Source organism: Eptesicus fuscus, chromosome 16 (assembly GCF_027574615.1).
Source record: "Eptesicus fuscus isolate TK198812 chromosome 16, DD_ASM_mEF_20220401, whole genome shotgun sequence".
NCBI lineage: Eukaryota > Metazoa > Chordata > Mammalia > Chiroptera > Vespertilionidae > Eptesicus > Eptesicus fuscus.
This window is the reverse complement of record NC_072488.1, coordinates 16,041,510-16,064,901: the sequence shown is the minus strand read 5'-3', so window position 1 is coordinate 16,064,901 and position 23,392 is coordinate 16,041,510. Positions and strand designations below refer to the sequence as shown.

Sequence of the window (23,392 nt, the reverse complement as noted above, 5' to 3'; positions counted from 1 at the left end):
GATGGGGTAATCGTGTTCCGTAAGCTACTTTCAACAGACTTAGGAAGCTTTATTCTTTTTTATTTTTTAAATCACCACAGGCACTGATGTTTTCTACCAACTCGTGTTTTTATAAGAAAAGGAATTCTAGTGTAATATTCCAAGGAGGAGTAACAGAGAACTTGGCAATGCATGCCTTTCTTTATTCCCCCCTAGTTTTCTTATTCAAGGACTTGGAAAATGAAAGTGTGTGTGTGTGAGTGTGTGTGTGTGTGTGTGTGTGTGTGTGTGTGTGTGAAGTGGAATTCAGGAGAAGCCATGGGTGCGTTTCAGACAACAAGCGCAGCCAATGGAATGGACTGGATATGAAGGGATGCAAAGAAAAGGAAGTCTGCAGAAAGGTGGTAAAAGATATGAAAGAAGTCAAAATAAAGGTTAGAGAGCAAAACACAAGAGAAAAAATACTTTGAGAAAAGATTTCTCCACACAGTTCCCATCTTTAAAGAGGTCAGTCGGGTAGGGAGTCAGCCCATGACAGTGTTGAGAGAATAAGACCTGGGCACCTAAGCCACACTGTAGATGGGTGGGCTGAGCAAGGCAATCATGGAAGGCTCCCTGGAGGAGATGATGGTTGAGCCAAGTTCTTGAAAAATACATTTTTAAAAAATTGGCCAGCAAATAAGGTGTGACAGGGGTGAGGAGGAGTGAAAATACAACTGCACCGGGTGTGGGTGGACCAGGGTGAAGGGTGCCTGGTTTGCAGAAGGAGTAACACTGTGAGTGTGAGAACCTGGGGGGTAGGGCAGGAATGCATTAACAGGTGAACAGGTGATGGCTGTGTTTCTGACTTAGGTGTGGGGTAGAAGACAGTGCCAGTCTCTCTTGGAGGCCTCGGGACCTCGCATTCCCAATGTCTCACCATAAATCCTTGCTAGATGGAGTGGAGGATGTTTTGTTTTTGTTTTTCTGGTGAAGGGGTCAGAAGAGGAAGGGAGAAGTAAGCCTAAAATAGGAATGCACTGGGGAGAAGAGAAAGTCTGTGATTTATGGAGATGCTACTAAAAACTGGAAATGTGAGGGTAAGACAAGTGGGCAGATGTGGGTGAAAGAGACTCCTGAAAGCCGACTAAAGCACCGTGGAGAAAGAAAATGGGGGAGACCCACCGTCCTGGGTGGGAACAGGAAGCACCTGTGGAGATGGAGAAATGAGCAGACGTCACAGCAACACAAGTCCTGTGCGCATCACAAGGGCCGGGACAGAGGATCGCGAGCATAAAGCCACGCTGGAAGAGACATGTGAAATGCTTGGAAACATTTAGAAATGTACAAACCAGCCCGGCTAGTGTGGCTCAGTGGTTGAGTGTCGACCTATGAACCAGGAGATCACAGCTGAATTCCTGGTCAGGGCACATGCCAGGGTTGTAAGGCTCAATCCCCTTGTGGGGTGTGCAGGAGGCAGCCGGGCGATGACACTCTCTCATCATGAATGTTTCTATCTCTCTCTCCCTCTCCCTTCCTCTCTGAAATCAATAAAAAACATACATATTTTTATTTTTTATTATTGTTTTTAAAGTATATTTTTATTGATTTTCTCACTATCCTCTTTGAATGTGAGAAGAAACCTGACCCAACTTAAAAAAAAAAAAAACACAAAAAAACAAATGATCACATTTTCTTCAGCCTTACCTACATTTATGGTATAGATCCACTACAAATACACATTAAGACCTCTGGAGTTTCATGGCATTTTACAGTGTTTGCATTCCAAACAATGTGGTCTCACTGTCTTTAATTTTTTTTCCTACCAAAGGTTTTTTTTCCAATCAGACACTATTTTGAAAAAACTCTCTTAATGTTAATTGATTTCACAGGTTAACTAAACGCATTAGAAAAATAATCCTCCTCTGCCAAATATAACAGTTGCATGGTATTATGTGGTTTCCTGCCTTAAAAAGATATGTACATACACAGAACCTGCAGTGGACCTCGACAGGAAGAGAGAAACCAGAATGCTGTTGGGGTTCAGCTGTCAGAACCAAGAGGACTGACTTGCCCGCATCCCGACAGCAGGGAAATAAATGCTCCTTTTTCTTTTGTGCCACCTGCAGTGTAACCAAAGCACCTGGAGGAATATCCGCCCTATTAAAGAAGTGTGAATAGATAATTCCTCATTGGAATGTGGCCCCTTTATAACTTTGATAAAAGGAAGAGTTATTTTATGCAACTAGCAGGGAATGAGATGCTGGGGTACACAAGGATCACATTCTCCAATGTGAAGAGGCAATTTTATTCCACAGTTGCTGAGTGTCGCCACAGGTCAGGCACTGCGCTAAGCAGTGAGCTGGGTTACAGGGGATGCAAAGAGAAATAAGACAGAGGAAAAACGGCCATGTTGCCTGCTAACAGATTTGGACCTCATGCTGTAAGCATCAGGAAGCAGTTGAAAGTGTAAAGAAGGGTTGAAAACCAGGTGTATGTTCCGAAAATGTAAACAGTGTTAGCAGTGTGGGGGTTGGGAGAGGCAAGATGGAGAAGTCAGCAGGCACCTGCTGTGGTCCAGGGAAGAGAGACTGAAGGACTGGCTGGGAACAGAGGAGCAGGGAGAGATCTGAAGGATACTACTGAGGTAGAAGCGGCAGGATGTTAGGATGGCTTGGATGGAAGGGGAGAAAAATAAAATCTGACTTCAGGATTTCCAGTATTTTTGTTGTTTGTTTTTATGTTAATCCATTGATATTTTCAAAGCAAGTGGAAGAGTGAAAGGGAGGGGGAGAGACAGAGAGAAACTTTGATGTGAAAGAGACACATCAATTGGTTGCCTCCCACACATGCCCCAACTGGGGCCAGGGATCGAGCCTACAACCGAGGTGCGAGGTGTGTGCCTTTGACCAGAATTGAACCTGTGACCCTTCAGTTAGAGGACCTATACTCTAACCACTGAACCAAACAGGCTAGGGCAGGATTTCCAGTTTTGATGTTTAGCAATTAATGAGTGAACATAGAGAGAGTAACAGGCCGGAGAAGAACTGTAATTAATTTGGTTTTGGATAATTTCAGGCAGAGATGCTGACAAGACACCCCGGAGAAAGGTCCTATGACTGGCAGCTGGAAATCGAGGTGGAGGCAGAAGCTGTTTGGTTGGCAGTCCACATCGGAGAAGAGGATAAAATCTCCCAGGAGAACTAGAGTAAAAGAGAGGGCTGTGCATGCAACTCCCCGGGCCACTACTATTTAAGGAATGGGCAACAGAAAAGGAATCCGAGAATGAGACAGAAAAAGAACAGTCCGAGGGGTAGGAGAATACAGGGAGGAGTAATGTCCTAAAATCAGTCAAGGGGAAAAGCAGGGGAGGGAAATGGGAATCCATTGTCATCATTTCCGAAGATGGAGCCTGCGATGAGATGGATGGCTCACTGATGACCGAGAGAAAGGAGTATCAATCAGGCAGGTGGAGCATCTGAGGGCTGATCTCAGCGTGTGGGGGATCGAGTGGAGGAGAGTTCTGCTGAGGTAGGTGGAACATGGATGTCGCTTCAAAGACTGGAGGTAGGCATGGGGACAGGTTATCCCTGGATGATGACTCTGGGGGGGGGGGAGGGGGATTTCCTTTTTTGATATATTTTTTGCATTTGCCAGTTTTCTAGGAAGAATGTGCATTGTTTTAATAATCAGAACAAAGCAAAGAAATGAAGTGAAAAGGAAGCCAGTTTTTAGGAGAATGTGGTGGCAGGTGTGTCCTCGATCTTGAGAAATAGATGGAAGAGGAAAGAGGCCCGAGGTGGGGTCCTCTGCCGATTCTGCCCACACTGGCTAGGTGACCCTGAGAGTGACTTTCAGAACTCCCCTCTGGGCCTTGGCCTCCTGACCTGTAAATAAAGGAGCTGGGCTGGAGACCACAGAGGTGGGCCTAGAGGTAGAAATCTGGGGTCTGGCTTGCGATGTGAGAATAAGCTCTCAAGTGAGTAGAGAAAACGGATATTTAAGGAAACCCTGCAATGCATGTTGTGAAGAACAATTATTTCAATAATGCAAATATTCATTCCAGTTTCTGTTTTATAATTTCTGATCTTGTTTGTTTGCATTTCTGTTTTTAAAATATGTTTTTACTGATTTCTAGAGAGAGGAAGGGAAAGGGGGAAGAGAGAAATACCCATGGGCTGCCTCCTGCACATCACCTACTAGGGATTGAGCCCACAACCCTGCATGTGGCCCAACCAGGAATCGAACCTGTGACCCCTCCTTGCATGGGATGATGCTCAACCAATTGAACCACACCGGCCAAGGCTATTCGCATTTCTTAACAGCGAGGAAGAATAATTGTTTTATAAACGCAAAGCATCACTCCAATTTATATGTTTTATACTTTCTGGTTTTGCTCATGTGCTTTTTTAAAAGTGAACACCTACATCGATTATAATACGTATCTTTTTTTGCATTCTTCTCATTATACCTTCTGTTTTAAAAATGAAATCCAGTCCCTACCACAGCATCGCCTCTATGCACTCATCAAGGCAGAGAACAGCATTTTGTGGGTGAGGCTCGAAGACCGCAGTTGCCAAGACTAAATGTTTACTGCTTCCTTGAGAGTGCCCGAGGACGAAAAGTTTTTATGGAGCAATTATCGCAGGCACCGAGGAAATAGAAGCACCGGGCTGTATTTCATACCCATACCCCCTTCCATGTGAGGAGTGGTCTGGTCTGGACATTTCTTCGTTGTTTCTGTTTCAGGTCCTTTTAGGCAATGCACGGCCACGCAGATTAGTGGCCAAAGGCCCAGGCGGTGAAAAACATTAGACCAGACCTAACAAAAAGGGTAGGTAAAAGCCAAGAAGTAGTTTAGGAATAAAAATCCTAGGACATTCAAGTTCAAAAGCACCTTGAAGGTCCACCTGGGACAAAGCCCTGCTGGAAGTGGGTGCCTTTCTGCCAGTGGGTGTCCCACCTGTCCTAGGGCAACGGTTTCCAACCTCTTCCATCTCATGGCACATCTAATTCATTACTAAAATTCTGAGGCACATGGAAAAATAAATTATATGTTTTGCTGATCTTACAAAAAAAACAAAGGTATAATTTTGCTTCATTTATACTAGACGGCTATTGTTGTGTTGGTTGTTGTCATTTTTTTTAATTTGACAGTCTAAGGGAAAAGAGGCCAGTGCCCCTGACTAAGTCAGGTACTGCATGTTTTAACAATTCTTGTGGCACACCAGTCGAAAAATCGCTGCTCTAAGGCAACACCCACGATGTCATGAGACAGGTATTTGACAGCCATCTAATTACTGGAAAGTTCTGCATCCTGACCTGAAATCTGCCTTCCTGACACTCATCCGTTAGGCCCAGTTCTGCCCTTGGTGTGAAACCACTTAAGATTATTATGCTACTGCTCATCCTTGGAATGTTATAGCCTAAATGGTAACTTTATCTTCCCTTTCTTCAACACTTTCACGAAGGATGAGGTCTGTTACCCTATCATGTATATAATAAAGTTCATCTGAATCCTTGTTTAAAAACTTAGACCTGGCACAAGATGTTTTGTTTTATGTAACAGCAGACTCTCTGGCTGCAGTGGAATACAACTCTTCAGTGGCCTCCATTTAACCCACTTGTTGGATTCGTTGATGTTCCCTGGTGCTCTGGGAAACATCCTGGCTAATGCTCACAGCGGGTAGAATGCTCACGGCCAGTCGGCTGTTCTTGGGCAGGTCTACATACCTTCTGATCTTACATGTTGACCAGTATGTCGACCAAGTCTCAGCCACATTTATTCTCAAACATTTTTGTGCCAGTGTGTTGATTACTGTAGTTCCATAATCAAATACTATATAAACCAATAAAATACAAATGTGAGTAGAAGAGTTGTTTCTAGAACACGTTCAAGTTTTAGAAAGACTACAGTTTGTTCAGTTAAAAGAATGCTATGAAATGGGTATGGAAAAAACAACTGCAAAAAAAAAAAAAAATTGAGAAAAACCGCAACAATTTAGAGGAATGTTCCACTCATTTACTTCTGCAAAGGCCTTTACATTCTCACTCCTTTTAATGTTGGCAGTGGAGATAATGCATCATAGGTATGGCTCATGCAAGACAAGCCAGGCAGAACTCTTTTAACGGTGAACTTCTACTCAAAGCAAGACCTTGGCCCTTCCTCAAAGATTATGAATGAATGTACATTTACATGCTTTATGTTGAATTTTAAATATTTAAAATATGTCTTAATCATTTTTATGATTTCCAGCTTTAATCACCTTTTTCAAACAACTGACCAACTATTGGCTCTGAAGTCAGGAAGAAGGTTCCCGCTAGAGTTTATAGCTGACCTGTCTCTCGGGACACTTAAAAAGTTCATATAATCAAGTTTTCCAAGACCTATACAAATTGAGGTCTGGTAGAAGTCAGAGATGCCAGGAACTATAGGAATTAATAAGACTAACCAGTTACTGTTTAGTTAGATTATCTATAACTAGAGGCCTGATGCAAAAAGATTCGTGCAAGAATGGGCCTTCCTTTCCCTGGCTGCCGGCACTGCCTTCGCTCTGGCTGGAGCTGCCTTTCTGCCTTCCCACGCTGCCCAGAGGCCCGGTGCGGAGGTGTGGAACGCCTGCGTCATCACCATGGCGACGATGCAAGCATCCAGCCCCATCCCTGGCTGCTCAGTGCTTGTGTATGCAAATTAACCGTCATCTTGGTTGGGTTAATTTGCATACTCACTCCTGATTGGCTGGTGGTCATCACGAAGGTACGGTCAATTTGCATCTTACTCTTTTTATTAGTGTAGATAATAAAAGGGTAATATGCTAATTAGACCGACGTCTGGAAGGACGTCATTCCAGATGTCCTTACTGATGAAGCCGGGCTGGAGGGAAGTGGGCCGGAGGGAAGCAGCCCGGGTCCTGGGTGCCTGCTGGTGGCTGGAGGAGGGAAGCCCGGGTCCCGGGTTCAGAGGGAAGCCGGTGCCAGCAGCCAGGGGGAAGGAAGGCCTACTCTTGCATGAATTATCATGCATCGGGCCACTAGTACTGATATAAACCAATGAAACAACTGGGTATGTAGAGGATTTAGCAGAAACCAGAGAACTATGCAGAAATATACAAGAAACCCATAAATAAAAGGGTTAGATATAATGTTAAGGTAAAAGTATGTATTCATTGGCAGACAAGCTTTATGAAGCTGCGTATTCAAAATAATGTTCTCTGAAAAAGCAGGAGAAGAACTTTCCAGAAAGGGAGTTAGTCAACGAGAGAGAAAGGAGACTCAGGGAGGGAAAAGGCAAAGGGACTTGGTAACAGAAAAACAAAAAACAGCAGGTGAGGAACAAGGCTTACAAAAAGAGTCATGTAAAGTTTTAAGAAGTAGTTGTCAGAGAACTAGTCTGGTTCACCAAAAATGGTTCTGATGGACAATGATCCCATTGTTACAACTCTAAAAAAACACGAGCAAGCTTTAGGACCCCAGACATATCTAATTGAAGCTATGTGAACTGAATGAACCATTTCTTGACATTACTAAAACATTCTAGCAAGAAAAAATATTTGGAGTTAAAAGGTGCACCATTTCAGAAGAACTCATCAAAGGATGAGAAACAGACATCCCTTAAGGGTTTGCATTATAGCTTACTATTTGATTACTTTACTTCATATAGTACTTTGCTATTGATGAAGGGCTTCTACATATATACTTTTAAAAAATTACCAAATCCCTATGAGGTAAATATAACCTTCCTATTTCATAGGTGAGAAATCAGAACTCACAGACGTTGTATGACAAACCTGAGCTCACACAGCTGGAAAGTTGGTAGCAGACCAGAGCCCTGGTCATTCCAATTTACAGTCTTACAAAGAGTTTGGAAAATAAATGGAAAAAGTAATCGTTTCATTAATTCCAACAATCATTTTATGTATTCTCCCCTTCCCTCCCTCCGTAGACTGTGATCACTGGAATATCTTATTTTTTCACTTTGCATTGTATCACATGCATTTATCATGACTACCTGATCTTCATATAATTCATTTAATACCTACACAAACATTATGACATGCGAATCATTTCAGTCAAAAATACAATGGGTGAGGTGTTACTCCATAAAACCAAAGATCAGTAAGAAGAAGACAGTTACTTAATCCATCCCGTTATTGGCCAACCAGGTTTTCGATGCTTAGTTTGTGTTTGTCTTTGCTGTGAAGATGAAAAGTCCTTTCTCTACAGCTCATGTGTTGCAGTCCCTGAATGGAGAGCAGCAGCCCCTCCCTCCAGAAACACTCTGTTCCCCTTCACAACGCCCGTGTATCACTGTCTGCTCCTTTACACCTGCACTCCCCACTTCCTATAGTTAATCCCTGAGAAGTAACATGTGTGTGGATGAAAACCTGTACTTTGATATTTCCCTCTTCATTACGTGCAAAGACAATTATTTTACCCAGTACACGTGCACCCTATGACGGAACAGGGAAAGCTTTCTTAGAAACGTGGATAAAATCAACTGAGATTGAGCAAGAAAGCAAAAAGGGTCTGTGTGTCATTTTAGCTGGCTCTCAAAGGACCACTCAGTCTTTTGCTTTTCTTAAAACACAGCCACGCTATGGCGACATGGCACAAACTACAAGGGCGATCTGGAAGTTGATGAATTTATCTGGAAAAGCATCATTTCTCCTTTGCAATGCGTGCCATCGACGACAGCCCAGATGAAATTCTAAATGAATGCAAACACAGCCGCTCTGCAGGCCAAATTCTGGGAAAGCACCTCAAGAATTCCAAGTGGGAATCTTTGTAGATCTTGAGAGGCTTAGATATTGCTCCGAATTTAGAGAAATGTCAAGATACACGTCTCCGAGGACCAGGAGAGAAGGGTTATGCAACACAATGAGATGATGGATGTGAGACCCCAAGCGATGGCTGAGTTTTAAGCAATTCCCAGTAAATGCTCTCATCACTTGGGATCCGCGCCCTAACTCATGGCACCTCTGGCTTGGGAAGCACAGGAGGGACCACCTAGTCCTCACCCCGCTCCTAACCCCACTGATGAGGCGGCTGGGAAAGCGCACAGAAGCTTCCAGGGACAGCGTGTGCCAGAACATGTGGCTACTACTTACCTCACTGCAGAGTGTTTGGCCCAAACCTGTGCACGCACCGATCCCGGAGAGGAGCCCTGCACCCCTCCACAGAGGCCCTGTGACTTACCGCCGGGGGCCCGGGAGCGGCACTGCCCGGTCATAGGGCTGTACTCCTGGTTTTCGTCCGCGCACACACACAGGAAGGAGCCTTCCACGTTTTCACAGAAGGCTTCGCCACACACGCCACTGAGCAGCTCACATTCGTTCACATCTGGAAAAGGGAGCACAGACCAAGTCAGATGGGGGCCTCACCCTTTGCCTGACCAGCTGTGCGAAACTGGTGTCACTGGCTGAAAACCAGGACCCCTAGCGAGCAGCCGAGCCCTGCCGCCCCTCAAGGTAGGGCTGTGCCATTTGGTTTGTATGAACGAGCCATGAAAATGCACAGCCAAGTTTCCAAATTCCAACTCTGGCTTTAAGGAACATCCCAGAACTGTACTGCGAGCATCCGATGCACCTTTGATGCTTTAGTTTTCTCCTCCCTAACTTACTGACTTAAGGAGGTCTTATATAACCCACACTGTTCCTCTCAGTCCCTAATTCAAGGAAAATACCATCCCTGGCACTTTGAAAACCACATACTCCTTTAAATTCATTTTTTAGCCGAAACCGGTTTGGCTCAGTGGATAGAGCAGTCGGCCTGCGGACTGAAGGGTCCCGGGTTCGATTCCGGTCAAGGGCATGTACCTTGGTTGCGGGCACATCCCAGGTAGGGGGTGTGCAGGAGGCAGCTGATTGATGTTTATCTCTCATCGATGTTTCTAGCTCTCTATCCCTCTCCCTTCCTCTCTGTAAAAAAATCAATAAAATATATTTTAAAATAAATAAATAAATTCATTTTTTAAAAATGGTTTTAAATCCACTTACATGTCTGAAAATCGTTTCCTAGCAGCCAAGACATCCATCATTTAACAACCAGCAGTCAGGCTGTGTGAAGACCCTGTAAGTATTCACTGGGTCCCATGAATCACTCACATACAACACACTGGTTCGATCACTCCTCACTGGTGTCACCCTGCCTTGGAAAATCCTGTTGGTGTCCACAGGCAAGGAATCTACCGGTGAGTATGTTTGATTCAACATTATGCAAGTGCACAGCCCAAAAGAAAGCCTGATGAGGTATTGGACCTGGCCCAGTCCTACCTCTCACCTTTACTCCTCCTAAGAAACGTGGTGAATGGAGGCCCCACTCGGCAGAGCCCCTGGCTGACCCCGGAAATGCTCATGCGCTGTGCGCCTCCCACCTGTGCAACATCGGCTTTCAGGAGGCCGCGCACACAAAGTTACACATTTGAGCAATTAGCCAAATCCCTCAGAAAACAGATCCTGTTTTCACCTGCTACGCTCAGTTAATTGAACACAAGGTTTATGTATCTTGACTTATTTGAATAATTACTCAGTTTTCCATTTCACTGCGTATATAAACAGGTAAAAACGCAACGAGCTGGGTTTCGCTTGTTAAAAGATATTGCAACATAAAGTAAAGCAACGAGTTGGCATATTTAATCAACCTAGACAGTCATAATTTAGACCAGAAAAACTGACTTTAGAAATCTGGCAGTTCACATCGATCCGTTTTAGGTAAATGTCCAGTGGAACTTTGGACTTTCCAACTGGTGTTGTTTACAGGGCTACTGAAATCTCCCCCATCATGTTGCATTCATTCAACCCCAAAATATTTCCTCGTTGACTTCTAGGGGCCCGGGCCCTGGGGGAAAAAATCATGAGTCAGGCGACCCAACTCCTGACTTCATGAAGCTTATGGTCAAGTCAGGGAGGTTAATCAGATAAGCATGGAGGCCGTGGTAAGTGCCAAGCACAAACAGTACAGAGCGCTATGAACGCACAAGACAGCGGGCCTTCGGTGCAGGGGTGCGTCAGGGAAATGGTTGGAAGGGAGTCTATCTGAAGGATGAGAGGTGATGATAAGAAGGGGTGGAGGTGGGGGGAGGCAGCCAGGGTCCTCGTGGAAGAAACAGCATGGCCAAAGGTTGGTATCAAGGCTGATTCATCCCTTAAGTCCTACAGAACACCAGCGTGGTGAGTTGCACAGAATAGGTGCTCCGTTAATATTTCTGAAGGAGTGCATAAACAGACAAAAGGACACCTGTTGAGTTCCCGAAAATGACAAAAACGATTTCTTTACGAAGAGTGGCATTCTGTGTGCCACAATGAACCATCGACACGGGCTCAGTGAATTCATCTGGCTGCCTGGAAATGGACACTCACCTGGGGTTTGAGAGCTGGGTGAAGTCAGTGGCTTGAGATCCCACTAAGGGACAAACAACATTGACTGAGCACCCATGACAGGCCAAACCTTAGGTCCAGTCGGGGGAGAGGGAAAGTTCTCAATCACTCGGCGCTCACTGCCTTGGAGAAGGCGGCTGCAGGAAGCACACGTGTGATTAAATTATTCCCCCCAAAAGGGTGTCAGTTCTGCCATAGGATTTGCTCAAGGTATTCTGGAAGCAGGAGGAGGGTCACAGCTCAGTTTGAGAGTGAGAGGTGGGACAGGGGCGGGGTCTGGGAGAAGAAGGCATCTCACCTCCAGATTCGGCAAGGAGTGGAGTGAGTGCAGGCTCTGGGAAGGGGAGGTTGGGAGGACATTCTCAACAGAGCGAGCAAACAACAGCCAAGGAATGGCGCAAGCGCAGCAGTTTTACGTGGCTGGAGCATAAAAGGCGAGGGGAGACAAGGTGAGGCTGGGGGTCAGGTCACATGACCTGTTTAGTCACAATATTTAGTGAGTGTCAGATGACTTTCATCGCTTGTATTTCAGTGCAATGGAGACTACAGCAGCAACTGGAAGCAGTGATGATGACAGTGTTACCTCAAACGTGGTTATTAGTCAAGTGATTTTTTTCATTAAATTTCCAGATGCCTAGATTTTGTCTTCCCAGTTGGATCTGGATGGGACCTGAATGAATGCTTCCATTGCAAATTTGCCACAGAATGAACAGAGCTCTTTTTCTTAATTAAGAAGAATCAAGAAAAAGCCTGGCTATCTGGGGAGTTTTTAATGGAAGAACCTTTCTTCTTTCCCATTGAATTGCTCTGTTATAAATGTGCTTCACAATGAATTTGGTTTAAAGAAATCACAGCTGGTCAGAAAATGAAATGCAACACCCCCTCTTCTCATGGGCATGTGCTGGGCCACATCCTAGGACATCTGATGACATTCAAGATTCTTTCGCCACGTTCATCAGAGGAGCGAAGAAATGCAGTTGCACCATCTAATGCATCGCTCCTGGGTGTCCTTCCCGGAAACTGAAACTCCTGCCAGCACCTCTCCTTACAGGCACTGCCTGAGGAGGTGCCCAGGGAAGACAGACAAGCGCTGCCCCACACCAGACTCTGTTTCCCGTGCAGGGGGGGCTTGAGAGCTCTGCACGCTCAGCTAAGAGCTTAAACAGAGGTTCTCCCTGCTGTACGTCTAAACTCGAAGGTACACGTCTATACTTCTTCATGTCCCTAACCATTTCAGAAGCCAGAGGGCCTTCTCGTACATCCCCGCATTGTGTGACATCAAATGGCGATGAAACTCTGTCCGATTACCTTGCTGATAGTCTCTCCTGTTGTTGATGGCTTTGGTTTCTTTTCCGCGCGGAGATAGGAAACGTGTTGGGGGGGGGGGAAATAGTCTAAAAACTCACCCACACACCCTTGCCCATCCTGCGGGGCCTGAAAGCCCTGATAACAGAGGCAGCGGAAGGAGCCGGCCGTATTGTCACAAAACCCGTGCCTGTCACAGACAGTGTTGTTTACACACTCATCAATATCTGCAAAAAAGACACAAAACACAGACTGACAGACACCAGGTAGGAATGGGGACACAGGTGCTTCCACACGCCCCGGTTAGTATGAGATGATCGTGGTTACACAGAATGAACTTTAAAAACATTTTACACAGCAATAAAATGTTTTGATGGAAATGTCTTACTAGACAAAACACTGGGTTCTGGGAGAAAACATTTGCTTTTTCTCAGGAAATGTTTTCCAACGGAAACAACGGCTGCGATGGTCTCGCTCAGTTATTTTCTCAATGCTTTTTTAATTCTTTATTTTGAAGGAGCACACACTCTCTCTCTACAGGGGACATATGGGAAGGTACTGCCACCTGTTTTGATTGTGGTAAATACTAAACCGTTCTACTTGCAGAGCTGGGGGCTGAAAGAAGCAGTGGCCTGCCTGGGCAATGGTTACTCAACTCCCTGGATGACCTTGATCAAGTCTAACCAGTATTCCCAAGAAGGGGGAGAGAAGAAGGAGGGGGAGGGGAGGAGAGGGAGAAAGCAGAGGGGAAGGAGAGAAGAGAGAGGGGAAGTGGAGAGGAAGAGGGAAGAAGAGCAGGGAAGAGGGAGTGGGAAGGGACAGAGAATCTGATGAGTTCAGCAGTGTAGCCAGCCAGACCCAGTTATTCACAAGGAGAGATTTCCTGTCACCAAGTCACAGCCACTCAAGGTCCTCAATGTCAATGCTGCTCCACCTGGCCAGCCAGAGGCCATACCTGTAAATCCATTTTGTTCTGTATAAACTTTATGACAGACAGTGGTCCTGGGCCTCTCCCCGCCCCCCATTAATACAAATGTCCTCATAAAAGTGATGTCTCAATGACAAAGTCACAAAAGGACTTTCAGATATAGTTCTCTTTATTGTCTTAAGTTTCCCTGCCATTTTTTCATTTCTGTCCTCCTGTTTACTGTGCACTTCCTTCTGTCCCGTCCACCGCTGGACCTCACAGTCCCAAAATACAGGTTTTGGGAGAAATAATTAAGAACGTGCAATGACTGTGTTCAAATCTGGTAGAAAGTGCTTTTATGTTCAAATAATGAAACAAGAAAACAAATGACAAAGAAAATGATGTTTGGTTAAATTGCACTTGACAGAATTTGGTTTTTGAGAGTTAATGTTAATAAAATTGAGCTTTGCTTGTTTTAATTTTTTTAAGCCGAGTCCAAGAAATTTTCTAAGGAAAAATTCAGCGCTTTTCGGCAGCTGTCTCACTTCCCTTCCTGATGTTCCGACACTGACGCCATCAAGTTCAGAGACCGTCTCACTTTTTGAATTGCAGAATATGAGTGACTGCATCAGAGTTTTCTTAATTTTCCCAACTCAAAGAAGACATCCAAGGCTAGGGCCTTCCTCCCGGCCCCACCCTTTTCCCAGGAGCCCAACCTGCTCAGCATCTTCCACTATACACTCCCCACCCCCCTCATCCCCTTCCCTCACTGCCTTGGAAAAGCTTGACCATGATGTCACCCACTGTGTTTTTCCATTCTTTCTACCACTGTACTATGCCTACAAAAATAAACCCCATAAAACTGTCTACAATCATTGCCTGTATTTCCTAATATAGCTTATCAGTAAATAAAATAATAGCAATGATACTAATACTAATAACAATAATATGAGTGTGTTTCTAGAATCGCTGTGATGATTAAACACAGTAACACACATAAAATGTTACTTTCAGAACATTGCCTGGCATGTAGCATAGGAAGCATCCAACACGTGTCAGCTGTTATTATTATTATTACTATTCCTCCTAGTCCTTAATGACTCACTTCCTGACTCTCTCTCTCTCAAAACCCTCAGAAAAACCACCAACAGACCCATCATTAAATCCCATGATCATTTGCCAATCAGTCACCATCACCCTTGATCTCCACGTCTGGTCAACACCCCCTCCTTCACTCTCTCTTTTCATAACCGGACAGACCATTTTTCTTATTCTACCTGTAACCACTATGGCTGGCCCTCACTTGGCACAGCCTGAATGAAGGTGGTGCCTGCCAGGTCTCAAGCCTCAGTCCTCCCCTCTCTGCCTTTTCCACACCCTCCTAACTGCAAAGACCAAGGTCCTCAGAATGAATCCCAACTCCTTCTCTCCAGCCAGGATCCTTCATATTCAAAGTCATCCATTTACCCATTTGATCTTCTGTTGTAACGTCAAACTTATCAAGTCTGAAACCAACTAAACTATACTGTCTTCCTCCTAAACTGTACTTCCTGACCTTAGTGAGAAATCTTTTATCTCTTAGCCTTCCCCCCTTTTTTATTTTGCCTTTATCAAACACAAAGAAGATACTCCATAAATCTGTTCTGATAGATTTTCAATGTCAGCATGGGGCTGGGATTACAGCTATTTACTGATTACAACCTTTGAGGAGTAACCGCACGTGTCATCAAGTCACTTAACACAGGCCACTGCTAATTTAAGACTTCCTGAGATGGACATCTGTCAGGAGATCACACTACTCGTCGAACTATAGGACATAAAGGCTGGAAAGAATATCAGAAATGCTTCCATTGCCACTTTTATACTGATTTCCCAGCCTTCCTCCAGGGTCAACCTCCATCTGTTAGAGACATTTATCTAATAACTATTGGACATGTCTATAATAAATGAACTTATTGCCACTCCCGCCTCACACCTCCTCCATTTCTCCTATATTCCCTTCAACAGAGAATCCAACTAGTCACCCAAACCAGAAATCTTAGTCAGCCTTCTCTTGCTCCTCCTCCCTCACCCCTCCCATCAACTTTCCTGATGCTCATACTAATTGTTTTTTTTAATCTCCAGTCTTGCCTCCCTCCCTCTAATCCGTTCTCTACCAAACTGCAACCCTGTCAGTGACATTCTCTCGCTCAGAATGTTCAGTATCTCCTCTTGGCCGGGGGACACCAAGCATGCTCCTTCGCAGAGCACAGAGCGCCCTTCATCATCCGGCTCCTGGCTGCCAGCCCGGCCACCGTTCTCAGCCAGCCTCCTTCCCAATAAACGCTCCATCCCCACCAGCACACGAGAGTTCTTTGAAGACCCCATGGTCTTCAATTTCTCGCTGACTTGGTGGGTGCACACTCCTTCCTCCACTAGAAACTCCCCCCGCTACCTGCTTTGCTCAAAGCTCCTCCTGGCTTTTCAGGAGTCGATCCAAGGGCCACTTCTTATGTGACATATTCCATAGCTCCTCCGGTTGCAGATTTCAGGGCCCCTCCTCTCTGCTCCCAGAGCATGTCGTGCCATCGCTGTGCTTATCAGGGCTACTTCTCGGGGTGGGGAACCTCACCAGCACCTTATTCCCCTCCAAAAACGAGGTGGTGGATGGCAAAGAAGAAGCAGTGCTAGAAACCTGGTGGCTTTTTAGACAGATTCTTGAAGTAAAACCTCTTGCTTTCCTTTTTATTAATTCCATGCCGTTATAGCAGACGGTGCTTTCTTGTTACTGATCGCCAGCTCAGGAACTGAATGACCGACCTTAAGGTGAAGAAGTCCTGAGACAGTTATGAATTACTGGGCGTCTTGCAGTCTCAGACTTACTGTAACAGTGATTAACGAAGTTTAGATGAGCAATAGTTTGGATTTGAGTGAATAGGAAAAAATAACGTGGAATGCCTGCTGGAGACTCACTCTTCAACAACTAATATTTTATAAAAATGATAGACTGTCACTCTCAGCAGTTTCATGTTTTCAACAATGAGGTGAGGTAATAGCTTTAATAAGAAGACAACATTTGTTTCACTTCTCTGACTAATGATCTGTATTAAAAACACACACGATTTCATTAGATTTTTCTTTGATGTGAGCTCTCTCAGATATTTTTCCATTGTTAGTTCTGTCTATAAAGAGACTTAGAAGAACTGCTACAGTTAAGATGAACTCTATAAACATGAAGCTAAATGTTAAGATTTATGATTATATAAAAATTAAAGCCCTATCAAGATGCAGGTTTCAGAAATGGACCAGGGAAAGCCATCTGTTTTGGCTGAAGTTGAATTCTGAATATGAAACTCAAATTTGAAAGATCCAGCTATCACAGCTTGTCTTTTCACTTAATGAAGAGTGAGTCTATGACATTACCAATTTTGCTGAGGCATCTGTAAGAACCCTGCGTGGTATTATCACCAGTCATACTGCCCACATGAGTGATGAAGAAGGGATTATCCAGCTATCTCTCGGCTGACAACCCAAAAGAATTAGGTAAGAATCGCTGATTCCTCATGCAAGATTTTGCTATTAATACCTGACTGAACAAAGCAGATATAAATATCACTGCGTCAATGGAAATGAATTCAATAAAGAATCACACAGACCAAGGATAGTGGATCATTGATGTGAACTCTCCAATAACTACATTACATAAATGCCAGAAAGGAAAATAAAGCAGAGTCCTTCCTGGGCATCTGGCACTAGCAGGAGCTCATTTTTAAAGTAGCAGTGTTGTCAGTGTCCTACAGGCCCACCCGTTGAGGCACTGACCCAAATGGTAGATCCATTTTTTCCTCGTCCATATGCTCTTTATTTAGTATTTTTTCTCAGTGGATGAAAAGTTTTTCAAAACCTATTATATTATTTTTAAATATATTTTTTTAATTAATTTTGAAGAGAAGAAAGGAGAGGGATAGAGAGATAAAAACACCTCCTGCACACCCCCTCCTGGGGCTAGAGCCCGCAACTTGGGCACGTGCCCTCATCAATAACTGAAACATGACCTCCAGGTCCATGGGTTGATGCTCAACCACTGAGCCACACCGGCCAGGCCAAAACCTGCTGACTGTTATCAGGGATTCTCCACAGAAAGCAGAACTCTAACCATTTTCCCTCAATTCTCAAATAAAGACTTAGGGCTAGACACTTGGTATCACCCGCTTGCTGAAGTAAGGTGAACTATGAAAAAGGGTGAAAGTACGCAAAGGAGGCATGGTTTTCTAAAAGGGACTGGGGTCAGGTAAAGCTTACTCATCAAAAAATTACAACTATGTTCAAAGGCCGCAACAATGAAATCCACAACAAAACCTCAATAATTCCATTAGATTCTCGGAATTATGTACCGAGAAGAATGTATATGGGGAGAAAGGAGTATTTGTGTACCGTTTTTTGTTTTTTTTTTTCGTTTTTTTCTTTCAGTTAAATGATTTGTTTTTCCTTCTCTCAGTTGCATTCCTCAGTTTGTTGTTTTGTGTTTTTTTTGTGTTGTTTTTTTTTTTAAGAAAAAGGTGCTTCTCTTTTGTACTTTCCTAGCATGTCCATCTTTCTTGATTTTCTTTTTCTTATTCTGAGCAAGACATATCTACCTGTTGGAGGAAGCAGCTCCCTGCTGAGTCTCCTGTCTGCTTCCAGGGAACTCTAGAGAGGCGGGTGATGGAACAGAGCCCCGTTGTTAGTAAGTGGATCATTCACAGAAAAATCGCCACAGTTCTTGCCTGGCTCGGAAGAAAAAGCCTTCCTGTCATCCAAACATTTTCAGATGAATGATAGGGTTCATCTCAACTGGAGGGGACTTGCAGATTACTGGGTTTGAAACCCTTCATTTTAAGAACCAGCACACTGAGGCCTGGAGAGGGGAAGTGACTTCCCTCAAGATTATGCAACCAGTTCGTGGCAGAGCTGGCAACGCCACAGCGCCCAGTGTAGGAACAATCTCCGGAATCCGAGTTTGTAGCTCCATCCATCACGTCTTGCCTCCCACCGTGGCGATGGCTGTACAAGGTCAGTCCGAGAGGGTGAACAGAACTAGCCCAACAGTGAGCCCAACAAGTGCACTGGAGTTTGTTCACGACCGAGATGGGAGTCAGAGAGCACACTCCTTGATTTATCGCTTATTCACTTGCAGTTTAAATCAAGTACCCCCATGGCGTCTTGAAACAAGGCCTCGTCATCAAGTATCATCATCCTTGAAATGGAAATATCCGAGGTATGGTTGTGCTGAGGATGAGATTTTCCTAGGAGACCCATGGAAGAAAGGCCCATCGGGCAATAAGGGTGTAGAAGCCGCAGGAGGTCCCAGGACCAAGTTAGCACGGATGTTCTCTGGATCTCTTCACGAAAAGGAAATGATCCATCACTTTAGCCCAGGGCCCTCTTGACCAACTGGAACTGGTTACACATTTAGTGCCAGAACCTTAGGGAAATGGAGCCAAAGAAAAGGGGCTTACATTGGAAGGGAGTAGGGTTCTTGCTTCAGGAAAAATGCCGCCCTCATGCTCCTTACTGAAAGGAACGGAAGCAGACGGGAGACAGTAAGTCCCAGCCAAGAAGCGGGACTGAACAATGTTAGACCAGCTGAATCGCTGCCCAGAGGAATTTTTAAATGGCATGGCTGCTGGCCCAAGAGAGATTAAGGCCTCTCTCCCAGCAGAGGAGGAGAAGCCAGGATTAAATGGAAGATGAGCGCGAGGCCTAAAGAAGAAAATAAAATTTAGCCAATAGGAAATTAAAAACTGGATTTGGAGATGGTCCAGACAATACAATAGGATATGGAAAGAGCCTTTAAAAAACAGTCCACTGAGGTCTGGCAACACTGGGCAGGCTGAAGAATATGGGCCTTATGTGTTATGGAAAATAACTCCATTCTGGGAATGGGGACGAGCCAGGAGGCAGAAAAAGCCGATGTCTCCGTGCAGAGTTTGACTGCCATGCTGTTGCCTGACAGAGAAGGTGGGAAGCCCTGGGGACCTCAATGGTCACAAGTATGTTTTGAAAGCTAGCCACCTAAGATAAGCAACAGAAATGACAGAGGTAAGTAAGAAAGCTATTTCAAGTCCAACTTTCTAGCACATAATTCTAGAAATCAAGGCTGCCCAATGAGTAATCCTTTTTTTTTTTTTTTTAAATTCAGCCTTGAAATTCACTACTTTTAAAAGATTTACTTAAATTACCCTGTAACAACCACCAGGAGCAGCCTCCCATTTGGTTTCTGGAAACAGCTAGAGGTTCTAGAGAAACTAAACCAAAACTTTGCTTTGATTTAATTAACATCATGTGGACAATGTATAGTCGCCATTCATAAAATCCTAATGAAAACCACCCTAAGATCACAAGCATCATCCTAGTCATCGTATCCAAAAACATGAGCCATCCTCAATGACCTCCTTGCACCCCATCATCACGCTCCTCTAATTTTATCTCTTGGTTCTATCTCCAATCTCTCCCCTCCCCACCATCCTTATTCAGGGCCTCACCATCTCTCACCAGAATTCCTACAATGGCCTTTCATCTGGGTATAGTGCTTCCAGCCACTCATTGCCACTCCAATGCCATTCTCCATAACGAGAGAATGATTTACCATGGAAACAGTCCAACCAAATAATTCCCCCGTAGATTTCTGCAGGTTTTCTCCATGGATAATAGTATAAAACCCTTGCCACATGCCTTATGGAGCTCATCCACACATAGCTTCTCAAGGTACTTGCTTTTCTAGGGGGACCCTCTGTCCCTGGGATCCAAGGGGCTATGTGCTCCTGGGTTTCCTCTTAATCCTTAATCTCTTTTACTTGCCCGCTAGATTTTGAAGTTTCATGGTGTCTAGTCCTAGGCCCTCTTTTCTTCTCATTATATGATGTCTCTTAGGGGCATCATTCATTCTAATAATTCCCACTGCCGCCTACAGCTGACCACTCCCAGCTGTATCTCCAACCTAAACTTCTCGTCCAAGCACTAAATCTAACTTGATCCAATTGTCTACCTGATGTACCCACATGAATATTTCATAGACAACTGTACTGAAATATGTTCGAATCATACTCTTGATCTTTGAAAAAGTTTACTTTGCTTCAAAGGGTAAAACTTAAATAAGAGAAATGCTGCTAATTATTAGTAATAGCATACACATATTTTAAGTTGAAAAACAATAGCAATTCTCAATATTTGTAACTGCAGTTGAAACCAAGCAACCAACAAAATTAAAAATCCCAAGACAAAAAAACTTAAATTCTTTTTAATCTAGCCAAGGATTTTTATTATTTTTTTATTTTTGCATACAAAGCAATATTTGTTTAGTTTCAAAAACTCTGGACACACAGCCCAAAAGTACAATCTTCTGAACATTAAATTAAAAGATTCTGTTGAATAAAAAATAAACACACTTTGGACCAAATCCTTCCCTCAATACAAATGGTAAATTTCCAGTTATAAATGTTTTCTATCTGAAGATCGACTTTTCTACTGTATACAGATAAGTACTTTATAGATTTTTCACTTTTTATTATGTGAAAGTAGATCTTGGGCCAATGTGTTTCAGGTCCCAAACTTAGCTTTTGGTGCATTTTATTTCCCTTTCATACTCTGTTCTCTCTTTCTTCTTCCCATTGGTAAGAGGTATATATATTAGACTAAAATATTAAGGGACTCTGAGTAGCAATCCTGACCATTATTCCCTATCGATCCATTGTAAGCCATGCAAATACTATGAAAGAATTTCCTCTGAGTGAAGAATAAAATCAAGCTATTTTCTGTTTTGTGGGTGTTTTTTTTTAAAAATAAAAATAGCAATACAGGTGAAAATAAGAGAGCATGTGTAACTTAATACATCTTTCCTTAAAATTTAATTACATTTCTGTGTAACCCACTGCAAGCCAAAGGTATTATTTTGAATACTCTGTCCCAAACATGCTATTTTTTGTTTTGTAAAAGGTGATGGAGAGATATTAAGAAATAAAATTTTTAATAATTTTCTTGAAATCATAACAGCACTGCCATGTATACAAACGGACTGAAATCTAATGTTCTAGGATGTGACAGGGTTTAGGAATTGTGACTATTTAAACAGATAATGGAGAAGGGAAAATGTTGAATATCTGAAGGGAGGTCATATTTGTTGTTAAGCATTAATGATGAGACACAAGGTCTGGATTGACGCAACTCCCCAGGTCCTCGCTGGCCCCCTCCCTGGAGTCACCTGAACCCCCAACAGTGGGTTCCCAGTACCTTCCTCATTCACATGCCTTTCCTACGTTTAAAAGTAAACACGGCTGGTAAGTGCTCCTTTATGTGAGGATAAAATCTAAAATTGAGTTTTTAAATTTTGTAATTTTTTGAACACCCCAAAAAGTCCTAAGAATTTTTCAAGTATTTAAATCAAGTCTTCAGTTCTCATTTCCAATAGGCTTTTGAAGACCAGGAAAGGAGTAAGTGTACAGACAAAGATCCCCTCTCATCCGAAATAAGGCCAAGGACGAAAGTCCTGAGGAACAAAATCATTTTAGATGAACCGCTTTCAGAAAATTCCAAGAAGAGTATTTTGGCTTTTACATTTTCAACTGTCTTAGCAAGCTCAGGCAGTGAAAGACCAAGAAAATGGGGCAAGTGCTGGCTCAGTTTTGCTTAGGGAGGGAGCTCAGAAAGCTCAGGTCCTGGCGCTGGGAAGGGCATCTGTGTCCTTCGACAGGTTAGCCCTGGGCTGGAGGGACACTTCCCACTGGGAGAACAAGGACGGGGGCAGAGCCTGGAGGGTGTGTGAGGAGGACACTGCCTGTGGCAGATGTTTGTTCAATTACAGTAAAACCTTGATATTATAGGGTAAAATCGGAATCTGAATATCTGTGACACCTAAAGGAAAAATTCCAAATTAAGTTGAAAAGTAGTATATTTTTAACGAGAAGCAAGATACCTTTTCTTTTCACAAAAGCCAAACCTGTAAACACATGAAGCCATCTATGCTTCTTTTGAGAAAAAGTGAACCCAAGTGGATTTCTGAATTTAAAAAGCCATTTCTTCTCCAGTGGGGATTGACAGAATATTACACGAAAACGGAAAACGTATATGAAAGGATTTGAATTTGCTACAGAAAAGAAACATTTCTAAAAATCTAAAGAAACGAGAAGAAAACTTTAAAAAAAAAAAAGAATTTCTACTCTTGAAAGTTAAAAAAAAATCTTAACGTACTATATAATGGACTATCACAAAAAGAAGACTCTTTGAATAAATTATCCAGTATAAATAAATTCTATGCCATTCAGAAAAAGTTCTTTAGATATTCATGGAAAATATCCTGAACTTCACTGCATATTTCTCCTACCATAATTACTACTGGCAAAAAAACCCAGTATGTGTGAAATATACATGTGTGTGTTTACACTGTAGAAGTTTTTTAAATGCACTGCTGTTTGTCTGATATTTATTTACAGCCACTTGGATCATCTTTGCATTAATTTAGTAGTTTTATATTTTTACACCCACGATTTGCTTAAAAATAAACACCTTTGTCTAACTTCAGAGCCAGGCGGCACGCTTTCTCTTTTCGTATAGTCTTTCTTACACCGGGAGGTGCTGCCAATGAGACTGGGAGAAAGCCCTAGGCACGGGCCAAACATATCAAACCCCAGATTCATCTTTTTGACACTCCGGCCCCAGAGGCAATATCAAATCAGCCAAAATATTCCCTTTTTTTTTTCGCTATTCTAATTTTTCTTTTTCCGTATTCAAATAAGAGTCCAAGAAAGATCAGTTTTGAAACCACAGGAAACAGTGTACCTCTAGAAATAACCCCAATGCTTAAATGCAAACAAACATAGGCCTTAGCCATCAG

At 43.4% G+C, this 23,392-nt stretch overlaps 1 protein-coding gene across 16 annotated transcripts in view; it reads right to left on the bottom strand.

The window, feature by feature from the left end:
* Positions 1-23,392, bottom strand: part of LTBP1 (latent transforming growth factor beta binding protein 1) — a 349,094-nt gene that overhangs the window by 33,657 nt on the left and 292,045 nt on the right. For 9 of the 16 annotated variants that reach the window (XM_054727794.1, XM_054727796.1, XM_054727795.1 and 6 more), the window contains 2 exons: positions 12,740-12,865; positions 9,154-9,297 (listed from right to left, as the gene is read on the bottom strand). In XM_054727794.1, the coding sequence (XP_054583769.1) occupies positions 9,154-9,297; positions 12,740-12,865 (270 nt within the window). The remainder of the gene's footprint in view (positions 1-9,153; positions 9,298-12,739; positions 12,866-23,392) is intronic. The other 7 variants (XM_054727797.1, XM_028140136.2, XM_054727804.1 and 4 more) reach the window with 1 other exon arrangement.